At 42.8% G+C, this 17,797-nt stretch overlaps 1 protein-coding gene across 1 annotated transcript in view; it reads right to left on the bottom strand.

The window, feature by feature from the left end:
* Nucleotides 1-6,517: 6,517 nt before the first annotated feature.
* The window catches only part of CCDC7 (coiled-coil domain containing 7), a 178,256-nt gene continuing 166,976 nt past the window's right edge, over nt 6,518-17,797 (bottom strand). The window contains exon 36 of the mRNA XM_090047535.1: nt 6,518-7,107. Within this exon, the coding sequence (XP_089903661.1) occupies nt 7,036-7,107 (72 nt within the window). The 3' untranslated portion in view covers nt 6,518-7,035. The remainder of the gene's footprint in view (nt 7,108-17,797) is intronic.

Here is a 17,797-nt window from a genome sequence, read left to right as displayed (position 1 = left end):
CTTGTGTCATCTTCTAATGTACTGTGTTCAAGCAGCCATACAGTACGCTCACAAGGGTTAAGGGCTAACAGCAGTTTTGATAGTATAATTTCTAATGAAAAGTGTGAGAAGTCTTTTGTTTTATTCATTTTGTTAATATATTAAATTAATCCTGAAAAGTCTATTCTAGTTAATGATGACTGTTTATTTAATTATGCTCCCTTTGAACTGGCACTGTGGCACAACACACACAGTTGATAATGGGGGATAAAAAGAATTACACTAAAAATATACTGAGAAAAACCAATATTAAGAGTATTCTACGTAAAAATATTCAATTAATATCTATTTAAAAAACTCAAAATCTTTGTTTTTAGTATTATAGGGCTTTTTTACATGTGCAAGTGCCACAATGCTGTGACTTATGCAATTGTATAAGCAGCAAAATGCCATTTTCTGCACACTTATGTGCATTTCGCCACTTATACAACTGCACGTGGCACAGCACAGTACACATCAGCTCATGTGCGAAGCAGATTCATTAATCGAGTCTGCTCTGAAGTGGTGGATCTTCATCGTGTCATGGGGGAAAAAAAGGTACATGTATAAATACCCATAATGTAAAGACTGGATCTGTATACAAGCCATATTTTTCTTGACTGCTAGTACTACAAGTTTCCTTTGGAACCTGGAACCTTCATGCATTTTTTCCTGTTTGTTTATTCAAGTGTGGTATCTGAAAAAGTAATAAATTTTGTTCATGCACAAGGTAGCGTATAACTTACTTTTCTTTATGCAGTGTTGACAGAAATACCACTTCTGATGTACCTCTTGCACACGAGATCAGATCCTTTTGATAAGCAGAACCCATTGGGGTTAGGGAAGTTTTGGTATCTCTTTTCCATTGCAGGGCAGTAGACCCAATCATCCCTGAGCTCTGTTTCTGCAGAGTCTCAGACCAACAGGCAATTGTAGAAGTGGAAAAAGAAGAGTAAGTATATTATAAAGCCAGAGGGATGATTATTGTCATATATTCTAACTGGCTCTATAATATAGGCACACAGGACGTCCCAGAATTAATTCCTGTCATCTTGCACTCCTCCTCCAAAGACTTAGGGCAACCAAAGTAGCCTGCAAGGAAGTTGTCTGATCTAGTCACAGAACAGGCTAGACAGCTCTGGTATTTGGATCTAATAAATCTGTCAAGTGAGCTCTATTGCCTGCTCCATCTGATAATCTCAGAATTGTGGTTAGAGCCTACTTCTTGATCTGTCACAATTGTCTGCCAGCACAGAGGCTGACTAATTAATTACCAGAGGAAGGAGCTCTTCAGAAATTCTGATTCATAGCAAAAAGCCATGCATACAACATACAACTCCTCACCCCCCACAATAATCCACTAAACCAAAGTGGAGGTGGTTTTTATTTGGGCCTCCTAACTTCACCGGTGAAAATCTACTTTTCTGCAATTTAATTTATTGCCCTAAAGTATCAGAGCTATCCCTTAGTTTTCTGCATTATACCTTCCTATTATAAGGCACTGCCTTATTTTCTCACTGTACAACTTCTGTGCCCTTCTAAGGTCTCTCTCATGCACTTATTTCCCTAGTTCCAGTATTCCTGCCTCCCCCAAATTTCAATATAGCACACACAGGGTTGAGGTGTGAATTCCAACACACATGCATTGCCTCTTAACATTCAAACTTGCTGCACTGTGTAGCAATGTCCCAGTCCGTCTTTGGCTGCCATTCAGTTCATTCACTGCAGATCATAATCATAATCAGCTCCAATTATCCTTGGCAGATGCAACAACTCAAATCCTTGAAATCTGTCTTTATGGGTGAACTTTGAGATTGCCACTCACCCTGTCACTCACATCCACTTCCTCTTGGTGGCAAGCATTGGCTGATAGTTGCTGCAGTAGACACATCTATTAGGGGTTGGAATATTGGCCATTTTATGTCATGGAGCAGATTTTGTAGAACTGCTATAAACTTGTTGGTGCAAACTTTTTCAAACATCACCCACTTCCAAAGGTAACCCTTCAAGTTATAACTTCAATGTAACTCTTACTTTGTCTTTTCTTTGACATCCACAAGGTTTCCTCCTGTGGGTTTTGAATGTCTTATGTGAATTTTTGGAGTATCTTTGTAATGTGTACATTTCAAAGCCCTCCTTTTGATATATGTATGGCCACTGTCTTCCTGTTAGCCAGAAGGACATATACCAAAACCATCATCACTGATTGCTCAATTTAACTCAGAACTCATAAGCATTTAATCCATATCTATAATGAGTTTACTATTTACATGTATGCCACCTAATAGACCAGATCATAGGGAACTGTCCCCACCTGCCAAATGAGGATACTACTCATGTTTTCTCCACTTCATTTTCCTTTTTTATTCTGCTTTATTCAGTCTTCAATCATGAAATCTCTGCCCTAGCCTGCTTATTCTGCTTCCTAGGTTTCCAGCTCCATCAGTTTCTCTGCCATGAGTAGCCTTTTCTCCAGTGACAGGTTTCTTCCAATCAAAGTTCTGCTTTTTTAGAATTTTAATTTTCGTGCCCAAATGTGTAGCAACCTCTGTGGCACCGTCTCCATCGTCACCTCCAGGAAAAGAAAGAGATCCTTCTGATTCCTTCATTTGGAGTAGCAGCCCCATCCTGCCTCAAATCAGAAAAGTGCAAGATGACCACCAGGTCCATTGTTTTTTCTGATGAATGGCAGGCAGAGCACATCATGCACACATGTTTAGCAGCTGATCTTGAACTGTTCATAATTCATGCTTGCTATTTGGGCTTTCACTTAAATAAATCCATTCTTTGTTTTCATTTTAAAAGTAGAAAGCTTTAGATCTCCACACCTTTCTGAAAAAAAGCCTTTCTGAAATGCCTGTCTATCATGCTTATCCCAAATGCTGTCACCATCCATCACAGCACTACATGCAGACCCCTCACTAAACCCTCATTAGACTGAGGTTTTAGGGTCCTAATATGCTAGGCTCATTGTAAACCTCCAGGCTAGTTGTAAAACTATCAGTTCCATGGACTCTAGCATGTTTCTAGGGCACATGTTCTCTGTTCACAGAAATGGAACAACCTGGTCCAGTTGCCCTAGTACTGCAGGCCCTTGCTGGTTGTCCCTTAAACCCTTTTGTAGAGGCTTTGGGTTCTGTTCACTGTTTAAAGATATGTCATAATGGAAAGTTCTTTGCATTAGCTAGCACAAGAAATATACAGATCCAGACAAAAGAAACTTACCTGCACACATCATCTTGTCTTAATCTCCACACCACCCTGAAGCATTCTGTCAGGTCAAGTCAGTATTCTCTAAAGCAGGGGTGGGCAAAATATGGCCTGTGGACCACATCTGGCCTGCCAGACCATTCTATCTGGCTTGTGGGGCCCTTTAAAATTTAGAAAATATTTATCTGCTCCTGGCTTGTCAAAGATGACAAGATACAGGGGCAGTAGGGTCGTTGCTCCCACCTACATTGCCAGACCAGGGAGCACGGGACCCACAGTAGTACCCCTGGGGAGGAGGGGTGCATGTGCACGTAGGAAGGGACTGTGTGTATGTGTGTTCATAGGATGAGTCCCACACACACACATACCCCACCGTACTCATGTACCCACACCCCACCTTGCACTGCCAAATAGGCCCCCACACCCCATCCCCACATACCCCAGCTCTCTTTTCCCCACAAACCCCATAGCCACCCACACCTCACATATCCACACCTACATGCTCCCTCACCCCCCACCCTTCACAGACACACCCACATCCACACACCCACAGCTTCCCACAAACCTATACCCACCCCAATATATAAGAGTAAGACTTCATTTTAAGCTATTATAGACAATCACTGTACACTACACAAACACATGTAAACCAGTACAAAAATATTTTTTGAAATCAAATTAATATTTTATATGTTCACTTTTTAGAATATAATTTTGTAGTTTTTTTGGTTACAAACCCCCTTGCTGAAAGGAGTACTTCTGGGGCAAGGGAGGGACTTATGGTGGCAAAGGTAAGGCGTTAGGGTGCAGGACTTCCAGTCACAAGATGGCAACCAAGGGGCAGGGCACCTGTCAAGGGGCAGGTCTACCCATGCAGGGCCTCAACAGCTTACCAAAACTCAGTAAGTGGTGCTTTGCCCAAAATAATTGCACACCCCTGCTGTAAAGAGTTCAGGATCCTTCTGCTACATGTGGTTTCTCCTCCCAATCTTGGAGTTGCCCCTCTTTCTCTGACCTCAGCATTCACCAATATTCCATCCTCTTGTCCGAGGATGCTGGTATAAATCACTCTGTGGCTCAGCCTGCAAACCTGAGTCCTGCAAACTACCCTTCATAATCCTTTTTTTTTTTTTACGTGGCAAAAGCCAAACTCACATCCAGTATTGGCATGTGAGGTTGTATCCAAGTTCCTTAATACAGACAGTGGAGTTCATCTAGTCTGGTGTGTGGTGCACTGTACTTTTCTTTCTTTAATCACTTCAAGAGTGAAAGTTATTGCAGCCCACCACCAAATGGGTTTTTTGTCAGCCTAGCACGACACTCACTTTTGTGAAACAAGCACGTCTTTTGTGATTTAGAGACATTAGACCAGAGAAGGCATAGAGAGTGAGGAAGTTTGGATTTGGAAACATACAACATGGATGTCTGGATTTGGAACAAACAGATTTGGATTTGAAAACATACAACAAATGAACACTGTAGTTGCTGCCCTATCTCCAACTACACTGGCATTTCTAGAACAGAGGAACTCACATAACATGATGGGAATGTATCAGTTGGAGATGACCAATAGTGGCTCAAAAATTTCCATGTAATGAAGCACATCTTTATTGACCTTTCCAAACCCACTCTGTCTTATCTTGGAGTGGGGCTGGACTCCACATTAACCTTCATAATCACCTGAAGAAGGTAGCTGATAAAATGAAGGTAAGGGTCAATTTGGTCCAGAAATTAGCAAGTATGAGCTTGGGAGCATCTGCATCAGTAGTAGAGGCATCAGGGCCCTTGCATACTCCATAGCTGAGTACTATGCACCAGTAGGACCAGAAGCAGTCACACTTGACTTGTTAACATCCAACTGAATTCTGGAATGTGCATCACTGGAACCCTCTAGTCAGCCCCACTGTCTTGGCTGCCTGTGCTGTTGCACATTACTCCTTAAGCCATTCATTGCAAGGCAGCAACTCTACAAGTCAAACCAATTAAGGAAAACCAACACCTCCCCATCCACCAGGACCTCAACAAGGCCCCCTCACCATCGCCTAAAGTCACTCAAACCCTTCAGGATCCACACCCTTAACCTTCAACAATGTGACTTCAATCCTGATGAAGCTTGGGAAACTGAATGGAATTCACAGGAAGTCCTAAATAAATATCTTGTGATAGATCCAACGCAATAGGTCCCTGGCCTCAATCTCCTGCAGTGCTCATGGGTAACTCTAAACAATATCTGCACAAACCATGGGAGATGCAGATAATTGATGCACAAATGTAAAATTAAAAACTCCACTCTGCAACTGTGGTCACCCAGAACAGACCATGGAAAGGTGGAACATATAATGACTCAATGCCTGATCCACAAATATGAAGGAGGTGTCACAGTGACATACTCTGCTGCTCCTGATGAAGTTGTCTGGCTCACCTACCTACACGTAAAATTATAGTTGCTGTTCTGTACCTACATCAGCCATACAAAAGAAGTCGCAGGGTCATGGGTGCCCACCATTATTTTGGGGGACCCCACCTATCCTCTACTGTCATGGCTGATGAAGCCATATCCAGATAACCCAGTGCCATGAAGGCCATTCAGTTACACTCATAGCAATTTCAGAATGGTGATGGAATGTGCATTTGGAACCTGAAAGAAAGATGGCATTTGCCTCTAAAAGCATTTGTACGCTAACACAGTGAACACTGCATGCATTACCATGGTCTGCTACTCCCTGCAAAACATTTATGAAAAAGAGGCAAGTTGTTCTGTATAGAGGGGAAGTTGGATAGTAGTGTGCTCAGATCCATGCCACATTTGGTGGTTCTACTGAGGAATTATCTGCTAACTTAGGTGTAATTTGGACCAACACAAGACATCTTGTATTATATTGTCCTGACTTGTTATAGGGCTTGGAATTGCTTGTACTTATTTTTAACCTTCAAGAAAAATGGGGCTTATGTACCTGGGGTATTTTGTCCTTAACAAATTTAACAGATTGTGGTAGGGGAAAAATGATTATTTTGTCTGTATAGATTGCTTGCTTGTGTGCATGCATGCACGTGTATTATAAACATGACAAAGGACCCTTCAGACTTTTCTATTGAGGGTTTAAATTCTTTGCCTTTCCAGGAACTGTGATTGGTTGATGAAAATTCTAACCAGAAAACACTGGCTAGTCCTCATCTCCAAAACAGATTCCACAAAACAGACTGGTGTAGACATTACAAACTTATGACTTTCAAGATTAGTATGTTGTCCACTAAAGCATCCATATAATTCACAGGCAAAGTCTTGACCTCCTTTTGTTGAAACATTTATTTTATTATAATCTACAAATAATGGGCCAATGTGCATCATAATGATCAGGAAAACAAGTCTTATGCAACATCTCAGTCATGTGAGAATGTGTGTAATAGTAGCCGTACTATGAGACAATACGATGTCAGGCAATACTATGAGACATTCATCAACTGGCTTGTGCCTTTTTCATTCCCTTCTGAGCAGCCATGTTGGCAAGCATGTGGCACAGCTAGATGATGCACTCTAGTCTGCGTACCTTGGGAAAAAAATAACCCAACTGGAGAAAGGTAACAAACTTCAGCTTTTGTACAATATGTTCTTTTGTAACTGACATTTTCCCCTATTTTCTTCCACAATTGTGAAAACTGAACCAAGATCCAAACCTCCACACTGGTATATAAAGTAGCATGATTTCCAAACTATATAGTGCAATGACAGTGGCCCTTTTATTTAAGTTTGTAGTTACTGAATTATGCTACAAAAAGATGTTAAGCCAGACCTATATTACTAAATGTTCAGCTCCTTTTTGTTTCTGAAGACCTTGAGCTCAGCAGAGTGTAACTCTTCCCAGAAATACAGAGTGGTTCCTGAAAGTAAAATGAAAGTTTTGCTGTACTTTATAGAACTACAGAACAGACAGAATTTAAAACCACAAAATATTTTTAAATGAGAGCCTAACTAACAACTAAGGTTGCTGTAATGAATAAGGTGCTTGAGACTACAATAATAAACTCCCTCAGTGTTCATTTTCACATATGGAAACACTACATAAATCCACAAATAACAATTAACTTTGTATATCTCTGCAAAAAAAACCCAGTTACTTGCCTTTTTTTTCTCCCAAGGATTGTCCAAAAGGATTCAAGTCCTGGAAACTAACAAACAGTTATATGTATATTTGAGAGAAGAAAGTAGGAGTTCCACTTAGCCAGTGATTGAAAAGGCTACCCTACCATGCCAAGCATCCAATGTGGAAACCTCTACTGAAGAAAAAATATCTTGTGAATGTGTGGACCAAACTCCCCAAAGCTACCTAATAAATTAATTTAAAAAAATAAGACCATTTTCTAGATAGGTAGCAGAGGCTCCCTGAGATCTAGTACAATGAGTTGTGAAGTCTTTGCTGCATCAAGTATATACAGTTTCTGAAGTTAAACCAAGCTTGGGGAAGAAAAGTGAGAGATGAATAAATTGGTTCATAAATTGGTAGTCTGAGGCAACCTGAGGCAAGATGGGGATGGGCACTGAGAGCAATCCTGTTCTGTTGAGAAAGAACTTAAGCGGGATCTACCCTGAAGATGTCAATCTCCTGTACTTTTCATACTCATGTGACAATTACTACAAAGGCAGCTTTCACTGATAGGCAATATAGGGAACAGATTGCTAAAAACTCAAAGAGAAGGATCCATCAGTCTATTATCAGTATTGTGAGGTCCCAAGAGGGAAGGGATTCCTGAACTTGGTAAAAATATGAGATGGTCCCACCCTTAAGAAATCTAGCCACAAAAGAGTGAGAAAATTCACTGGGGGAGAGGGAAGTTATTTGCAAATGTTGCTGACACATGACCCCCTTATGGTTGCTGTAATGAATAAGGTGCCTGAGACAACGACAACACAATAAACTCCCTCCGTGTAGGCTTATTATTAAGCATGTAACTGAGTATTACTAAAACAAATGTTATCAAGGGACACCCTAAACTTTAAAGAGCTATAAACATATATTTGAGGACCTAATGAGAGATTTATGAAGGCAGAATTGCTTTCCTGAACTTGAAACAATATATGTATTCTGTTCACAACAGGAATCTATGCCCCTTTCTTCTTTGGGATGAGCATTCTTAGTGCACTTATGCTACTGCTCCAAGTTGCAGAAAGAAATCCACTGCTAGTTTTAGCAGTACTCATGAGAACCATCACACAAAAAGGACTGGAATTGATACAACTCTTTTGGCATTTCCAGCACCCACTAGTTTGAGATGTTCTGAGTCTAGGCTTTCTGAAAGTAAGAGCCAGTTTTCAACACAGGGAATGAAAGGGAAAGGTGCTTCAGTGTTTCAATCACACTCTCCAAATTGGTATCAGACCTGTTGTCTGGTGAAAAATGCAAATACATGCAGCAGCAGAGGAAGAAATAGAGGGTCATTGTTACTGAAACCTCTGCTTGTTTCTCTACAGCTTTTAGTCCCTCTGAGGCTCATAACAGTACTTTACCTGCAGGAAATGTTTGCTTCATTCTTTGCACTGGAATGTATGGGCCCCAAAAAACAAAGAATCCCACTGGAGTCCTCCAATAAAAAGGAAGACTACATGCATTTTTAATAAAATGTTTATTACTCTTTAAGGAAGGTCCTCAGTTGTTATCGGAACCTTTCTGGGAATCTCCATGTACATCATCATGGATGTGTTCCTAGAATATCCAGCCTTGGAATCCTAACTGAGGAAATACCAGGTTTCATCGTATCCATCCTAAAAACCTCTTGTCACCCAAAGACCGAGTTGTGTCTAAGACACAACAGACTTTCTACAAAAGCTTAAAAACATAGACCACTTTCCCAGCAATATCCTCCTAGCCACCATGGATGTCAACAACTTATATACCAACATCCCACACCAGGATGGCATCCAAGCTCGCCTCACGTATCAACAGGAGTAAGATTACAACTCAGCGTAGACCTAAAGATGTTACTGAATTTATACACTTCATCCTCACACAACAACTTCAGTTTCAATAACCAACACTTCCTCCAGAACACAGGCACAACCGTGGGCACTAAAATGGCCCCTTCACAATTCGATGCTGCCCTTCATGATTTGATCACTGAGGAAGATAAAACACTCATACCACATATTGAACACTTAATTGGTACTAGAGATGATAAAACCCTGCTTAAGAGAAGCGCTTAGCAAAAACAATTTAAAATGGGGTGGGGCTTATATCTTTTGCTGATCTTGGTGGGAGGCTGGAGGATGTGAGGTTGTAAAGCACATCAACACTTTTCTGTATCTAATGTAGATTAGCATTTGCTTTAGTGTCTTGGATCTCTAATCACATACATATAGGGGTTTTTGTAACGATAAAACCAATGAGACTTAATGGTCACTAGAAATGATCAAAAAAATCCTTCTTAGGAGAAGTTAACACAGTAAACTAGTAAATATTTTAAAAGTTTTTGAAGGAAATAAACACTGAATTTAAAATATATATATTCTCACAGCTTTTGTATGGTAGGGGGGTAGTAGGGGTGTGTGTTATAAAGATAAACCAGACGACAAAAACAAAAAACAAAAAAAGATGGCCATTGTGTTCAGAGCTCTTCCTGTTTTAAGACTAAAGGAGTTATCTTTTACCAAAAGGCCTGCTGTAAAGATAAGGCCGACAAGGCTTAATGGTCACAGGAAATGATAAAAAACACTTCTTAGAAGAAGGTTTAACAAAAGAAATCAGTAAATATTATAAAAGTTGTTGATGGAAATAAAGGCTGAATTTAAAAATATATATTCTCACAGATTGTGTATGGTATTGGGTGGCAGGTGTGTATCATAAAGATAAACCGGTTCCAAAAAAAAAAGCTGACCGGTGTTTCCAGATCTCCACATATTTTAAGACTAAAGGGGTGGAGTTGACTTTTAGTGGTGACTATTTTAATACAGTTATATTTTAGTTTATACATACACTATCTTCCTTAATCTGTTATTTAATTTGAAATACAGAGGACTTACTTATATCATTTCATTTATATTACAGAGAGCTTTTCAGGTGAGTATTACCACAGCAAGGTAAAAATTATTTTAAAATGGTGGGTTATTTGTGGCTGCGTTACTATAATCACACTAAGTTATAACAACTGTTTGTAACTTTGTTTTCAAACAGAACCTCTTCTTCTAAAATAGAAAAGCAGAACAAGCACATACAGTCATGTTTTCATCCAGTAGTAAAAGGTAATTTTTCTGAAATCAGCTTCTGAAACTTTATGTTTCTTGTGGGAGGAGAAGCCGTGTGTAGGGGTTAAACAAATTTTAAATTTGTAGTGTGTGAGGAAAATGAATTCTCAATGCTGAGATGTAAATTTTATATTTTCTAAGTGATCACACACACCACTCCCAAAGAAGAGCGGGGGCCTGGGCAGAGACCTCTAAAAGCACAAGCAAAAAACCCCAGAAATGCTCAGCCTGCAGATCATAATACCCAAGGATCAGAAGACCACCGGGACAGAACAGAAGGGTATGATTCCTCAGAGGAAAACAAGCCACATATCTCTGAGAAAACCATATGTAAAAAGACAAGGATTCACATTCCCAAAACAGGTGATCTGGACCCTGTGAATAAGAACCCCAGGACTGATTGCTCACACAATTTAGAGAAAGAGGAGAGTCTTTCTCCTTTTTTGAAAGATCATGATTATTGTGAAAAAAAACGAGGGTGGATTTTCAGGGTGAGTGTAATCACCTTGTCTTGAAAGATCATGATTATTGTGAAACAAAGAGGGTGGGTTTTCGGGGTGGGTATAAACGCTTTGTCTTGAAAGATCATGATAATGAAAAAAGGGGAGGGAGTTGGGGTGATACTGGCAGATGTATACATCTCAGAAAGAGTGTGCAGAGCACTTTGAAAGATTATGATTACTACCAGAGCAAAAGGGTAAATTTTACTCAGAGAGGAGGTAGTCTGTGTAATTTGGACAGTAGGCGTGGCCTGTATCATAAGAGGGGGAGTCACAGATTTCATAGATTTCATAGACATTAGGGTCTGGAAGTGACCTCGGAAGATCATCGAGTCCAGGCCCCCACCCAAATGGCAGGAAGTCAGCTGGGGTAATAGGATCCCAGAAAGATAAGCATCCAATTTGCTCTTGAAGGTGTTCAATGTAGGTGCTTGAACCACCTCCGCTGGCAGGCTGTTCCAGACGTTGGGGGCTCGGACAGTAAAGAAATTCTTCCTTATGTCCAGCCTGAAATGGTCTTGCAGGAGTTCATAACCATTCGACCTCGTCATCCCTAGAGGCGCTCTGGTGAGCAAACGTTCCCCCAGATCCTGGTGGTCACCCCTGATAAACTTGTAGGTGGCCATCAGATCACCCCTGAGCCTGTGTGCTTTTCCAGGCTAAAGAGCCCCATGGCTCTCAGCCTGTCATCATAAGGTCTGTCATGGTAAACGTGGGGGTAAGAATGGGTGGCAAACCAGCAAGTGGCTCGCGGAGCGAAAAGTAAGGGTCTGGTTAAAGAGGAGCATGGGGAAGGCTAATTTAAACAAGATGACCTCAGAGCTGTTTTTAGAGTGGTTCAGTAATGTTACAAAGCCAGAGAGAAATATTGCTCGATTCGACATTTTGGCTGGTTGTGGTTGTTGTGAGAGGCCGGGGAGGTGGAAGCCGTGGACTTATAAGTCCTATCCCCTATTCCCAGATCATTACTAAAAACAGGAAGTATGTAATTGACTTGAATACCTATGATACTAACCTGTGCTTTGCAGGCAGTCTATTGGCTGTTACAAAATATAGAGGGGCCAGAGATGTTGAACTGCTAGATGGTGCCAAAGAACTGCATAGGAAATTAGGCATGTCTATATAGCAAAAGGTTATGCCCCATCAAGTACCATTGTTTGAAGACCTTGAACAGGTTAACATTCACATAGTAATGCATAAGGAAAAAATTGGGTGGAGTTTATTTAAAACACAGGATGCACCCAGATACCCCGACACCTGTTTTCTTCTGCTACATGGTGAACATTATTATGGTATTTTGGATGTGAAAAAGGTGTTTGGCATGAGAAATTATTGCACTCTTTGTCAGACATTGTACAGCCATAGCCACATGTGCAGGTTCCGATGTCGTCTTTGCCTGAGCCCAAACGGCTCTGAAAACATGGGCAGGACACAAAGGTGCCCTAATTGTAAGCTGTTCTGTCGTTCCAAAGAGTGCTTAGAAAGGCATGCGGCCCTGGCTTCTGAAAATCGGATTCAATGTCTGACTAAAACTCTGTGCGATGAGTGTAAATCTTATGTGGACAAAAAGCACGAGTGTAAAGGATAGCAGTGCAAACAGTGTTATGGGAAAGTCACGGATGTAAACAAACACTGGTGCTTTATGCATCAGATTAAAGAGCCTGAAGAAGGCGAGGGGTAAATTTTTTATGATTTTGAATGTGTGAAGGAGACGGGGATGCATGTGCCCAACTACATTTTTGCAATGGAGCTAAAGACAGGGGGAAAAAAACCTCAGAAAGCCACAGGCAAAAACCCCAAAAAGGCCCAAAAAGCCAGAAAGCACTTGGGAGTTTAAGGGCAAAGAGTGTCTGTCTGATTTTATTAAGGTCTTTATGGATAAAAAGTTCAAGGACTACACCTTCATAGCTCACAACGCCAAAGGCTACAATAGTTACTTTGTTGTCAGCCATTGAAGGAAAAAATGGGCATAAAACTAATCACTCAGGGCGGTAAACTCATGTTTATTGAAGTGACCGGGGTCTGTTTCACAGATTCTTTAAACTTTTTGCCAGTGAAACTTAGCAGGCTTCCACAGGCAATGTGGTTTGAAGGATGCAAAGGTTATTTCCCACATTTTTTTAATACAGCAGAAAACCAAAATTATGTGGGGTCTCTCCCAAAGATGGAGTACTACAGTGTTGAAAATATGATGTCCGGTGAGAAAGGACAGTTTTTAGAATGGTATCAGAATAACAGCGATAAGACCTTTGACATGCAAAAGGAGCTGGCCTATTATTGCCAGCAGGACATAAAAATTTTGAAAGAGGCCTGCTGCCTCTACAGGGATGAGATTATGAAAATAACACAGCCGGTAGACCAAGTGAAAGTAGATGGTGAACTCCAAAATGTAGTATGCTGCATAGATCATCATGCTGGCCTCCACCTGCATGGCCATGTAGAGGTTTATGTTTTTGGAACCGCAGACCATAGCGTTTCTCCCCCTAGACAACTATCACAGACAGAAAAAGGGTTTTCAACCCCATCTATTCAGTGGCTAATGTACACTTCAGAGAAAGAAAATATTCAAATTTGACATGCCTTACAGGGAATTTCAGGTAGGCCCCTATTTTTTAGACGGCTATGCCAACATTGATGGGGAACCTACGGCGTTTGAATTTAACGGATGCTTTTTCCAGCGTTGTGTCACTTGCTGCAATGATAAAGATCAAAACCTGTTGACGGGGACCACCTTCAGGTTTCTGAATTATCAGGCATTGCACAAAACCGATTATCTCGAGAGAGGGGTTTACCGTTAGGACCATTTGGGAGCACGAGTGGAGGGGTCTGTTAGAAACAGATGGGGAGCTGGCAGATTTTTTAAACAGAATCCCGCTGCCTTCTCCGCTGGTGGCTAGGGATGCTCTTTTTGGGGGTAGAACTAATGCCATCTGTCTATATTACCAAACTAAACCTGGTGAACAAATACAGTATTATGATTTTACCAGTCTTTACCCCTTTATAAACAAAATGAAGGAATACCCAGTCAGACACCCTGAAATCATTCATGACAATTTCCAACCCCTGTCGAACTATTTTGGAATAGCCAGGGTGAAACTGTACCCACCGCAAAACCGTTTTTTTCCTGTGCTACCCACCAGGGTGAACAGGAAACTTATGTTCATGTTGTGCTGCCTCTGTGCGGAAAGAAGACAGCAAAAGTGCTACCACACTGATGAAGAGAGGGCCCTTCTGGGCACATGGTGCACACCAGAATTGAATAAAGCTATCCCCAAGGGGTACAGAGTAGCTCAAATCTATGAAGTCTGGCATTTTCCCGAGAAGTCTAGCACCCTTTTTTCATGGTACATAAAAATGCACCTCCAACAGAAACAGGAAGCCTTGGGCTACCCTGCCTGGTGTACTGACCAAGAAAAACAAGAGAAATACATGGCCAATTTCTTGCAAAAAGAAGGCGTGACCTTATGCCCAGAGTATATCAAACCCAAAGTGCCAAATAGCAAAATTGTTTCTAAATTCTTTGTGGGGTAAATTCAGTCAGAGAACCAACTTGCCCAACACCAGCATTCTTAGAGACCCTGAAGAACTCTTTGGCTACCTCTTTTCTCCCACCTATGAAATTTCATCTTGCGATTTTATTGATAATGTGGCAGCCTGCATATCTTGGAAACACGCCAAAAAGCATTACACGGTCTCTGGTAACACAAACATCTTTATGTTGTTCCAGCTGTGTGGGTATTGTATTTCTGCTAACCTTAGTTCCCCAGCAGATCCAAAGGTTTAACCAGTTGTATGGTAAAGCTTGAGCTGGTGTTCTGCAGAAAAATGCTGGCACAAGCGTTGCTGAGCAAAGTGATGTAAAAGTCGCCATCACACATCTCAGCCTTCTGACTGAGGCACCCCTATATGTTACAAACTTGGGAGGCTTCCACCCAGCTGTTAAACTTAGACAGACACCCCAACCATTTCACCAACAACTTCTTAAAGTTCTGTTAAACCTCTCTACCACCGCCGCTTTCACGTCACTATTCGTCATGAAATGGTGAATATTATACTGTTTTAACAGCTTGCTTAAAGACTTATTTAAAAATTCTTTTCCCCGATCAGTCTGTAATTTTCAAGGTACACGGCCCTCTGTAAAAATGGTTTTAAAGGCCCGAGCTATTTCACCACCTGACTTGTCTTTTAGACCCACGGCCCAGGCATACTTTGATGATATGTCTATCACTGTTAAGATGAACTTAACCCCATCACTGTGCTTGGAAAACTGCTGCATATCCACCAAATCTGCCTGCTGTTGCACATCAATATTTGAAACAACAGTCTTGTTTCTTTTAAAATGTCTTCTTGCCGGTTTGTGTAGTGTGTAAGCATCCTGATCTGAAAGCCAGGAGGCCACCTCACTTCTGTTCAGAACTTTATTCTGCCTTTTGGTAGCTTCAAAAAGTGTGTTCACCCCACCAAAACTGCCAACTTCACCAGGAGAGTGATAACCTTCCTTTAGCATAGCCTCCTGTGTAGACATGTCTGGTAACCGCTTCCCCCACCCTCACCCCCATGCTAACACCCATGTGGTGCATTCAAATGTTTGAGGACAAATTTAAACCATGGCACAAAGATACCATCTTCCAAATTCTCAACATCTGCTTAGGGGCTTGGGCGATAGGTCATAATTGCACGATGTGATCTAGGGCGGTTCTTGCAGCATGAGGGGTTGGGCTTTGGGGGTCTGCATGGGCTGTCCTTGTGATGTCATGGACCATGTGGTGTTGATGTCACACACCACGTGACTGGGGGGGGAGTTGCTGATGTCACACACCACTTGACTGGGGTCAGGGGAGGGGCTGGCGATGTCATGCACCATACAAAGGGAAAGGGAGTGAGGCTAAGGGGGTGGGGCTTCCAGTCTTGCCCACCTGTCACATTTGCATTGAAGGGCAGTGAGCCTATATACTACTAAGGTGCAAGAATCCAGAAGCATCTCCTGCCCTGCTTCTGCAATATATCAAGAATATCCATCACGTACTTAATACTGTTGCAGAAGGCACTAGGGTCATCATCTGAAGCAGGCATCACGGAAACTGTGAGGCCACAACCACCTTACTGGAAAAAGGTGAAGAAAACCTGGAGGAGCTCCAGGCCACAGTCCACAGACTGCATGCCATCAGGGACTGTGAGCAGAAGACTGACTCCTACTGCCAGGCCCTTGTCCCCCAGAAGCCAGAGAGTAGACCACAGTCTCCCTCCAGGGCAAAGGAGGACTCCGGGACCTCCCGCTCTGTCTAGCCAGGGGCATGGACCAAGGTGGTCAAGGGCCCTAAGGCCTGCCGCACAAAGGCCCCTGCCCCGTCAGAGCTTAGCAACAGGTATACACCTCTTGCTGCTCGAGCAGAGCCTGCTGAGTTGCCAGCTCCCACAGGCAACACAGGCTCAACTGCAGCTACCACCCCTGCTCTCCCCAAGACAAAACATAACGTGTTTGTTGTGGGAGACTTCATCCTGAGGGGGACTGAGGGGGCAATCTGCTACCCTGACCCCTGAAGTCTGCTGCTTCCCAGGGGCCCACATCTGGGACATTGCAGAGAGGATCCCTAAGCTCCTCCAGCCCACAGACCACTATCCTATGCTCCTTATTCATGTGGGCACCAATGACACAGCTCAGAGCGCTCCCAGCCAGGTCATGAGGTGCTACAGGGATTTGGGAGCAGGGCTAAAGGGTCTGGGGGCACAGGTGGTGTTCTCGTCAATCCTCCCAGTCTTGGGGTATGGGCTGAGGAGGAAGAGGAGGATCCACGTAGTCAACCAAAGACTGCAGCGCTGGTGTCATCGGGAAGGCTTTGGCTTCCATGACCACAGCCCGCTCTTTGGCAAGAGAGGCAGCGAGCTGCTGGGAAGAGATGGCCTCCACCTCTCTCCCCTGGGGAGGAGGCTCTTCTCAGCCAGACTGGCTGATGTGCTCCACCGGGCTTTAAACTAAGCCCATTGGGGGACAGGGAGAATACCGCCACTGCTGGCCCACTGAGCAACCCTTACAAAGCCAGCAGGCCAAGGCACTTAAGGGAGCCCACCCCTGCCCCAGCCCTGGTATAATCTGTGGGCAAGGCAAGAGCCCCCAAGGGGACACTTGCCTGCCTGTACACAAATGCCAGGAGCTTAGGGAACAAGCAGGAGGAGCTCATCCTCCTGCTTAATGCAAATAATTAAGATGTCATAGGGATAACAGAGACCTGGTGGGACTCCACCCATGACTGGACCATGGGTATAGATGGCTATACCCTGTACAGGAGGGATCACGTAGATAAAAGGGGTGGGAGTGCAGCTCTCTATGTTAAGGAAAGCTACGCATCCATGCAAGCTGATATTGGTGACCAGGGTGGATGACTGGAGACCCTCTGGGTTAAAATCCATGGGGAACACGGCACAGGGGACACAATGGTGGGAGTCTACTATGGTCCTCCCACCCAAAGTCCTGAGCTTGACCAGGAGTTTGCCCGGGAACTGGCTGAGGCCGCATGCTCCAAGACCATGGTTGTCTTGGGTGACTTCAATTACCTGGACATCTCGTGGGAGGATCACTCAGCAAAATCTGAGCGGTCGCAAAGCTTCCTCTCATGCGTGGATGACCTCTACCTGACTCAAGAAGTCTATGGGCCAACGAGAAGTAAAGTGCTGCAAACCTGGTACTGGCTACTGGGGATGACCTAATCAGTGACCTAGTGAGTGATGGGAAGCTGGGTGACAGCAACCATGAGCTGATCATCTTCACCATCCACCGTAAAGCTGGCAAGTCAGTCAGCAACACAGAAGTCCTTGACTTCAGGAAAGCCGACTTTGA

This window comes from Crocodylus siamensis, chromosome 5 (genome assembly GCF_052110815.1).
Source record: "Crocodylus siamensis isolate JL-2025a chromosome 5, ASM5211081v1, whole genome shotgun sequence".
Taxonomy (NCBI): domain Eukaryota; kingdom Metazoa; phylum Chordata; order Crocodylia; family Crocodylidae; genus Crocodylus; species Crocodylus siamensis.
The sequence above is the reverse complement of the archived record's forward strand: the minus strand, read 5'-3'. Positions and strand labels throughout refer to the sequence as shown.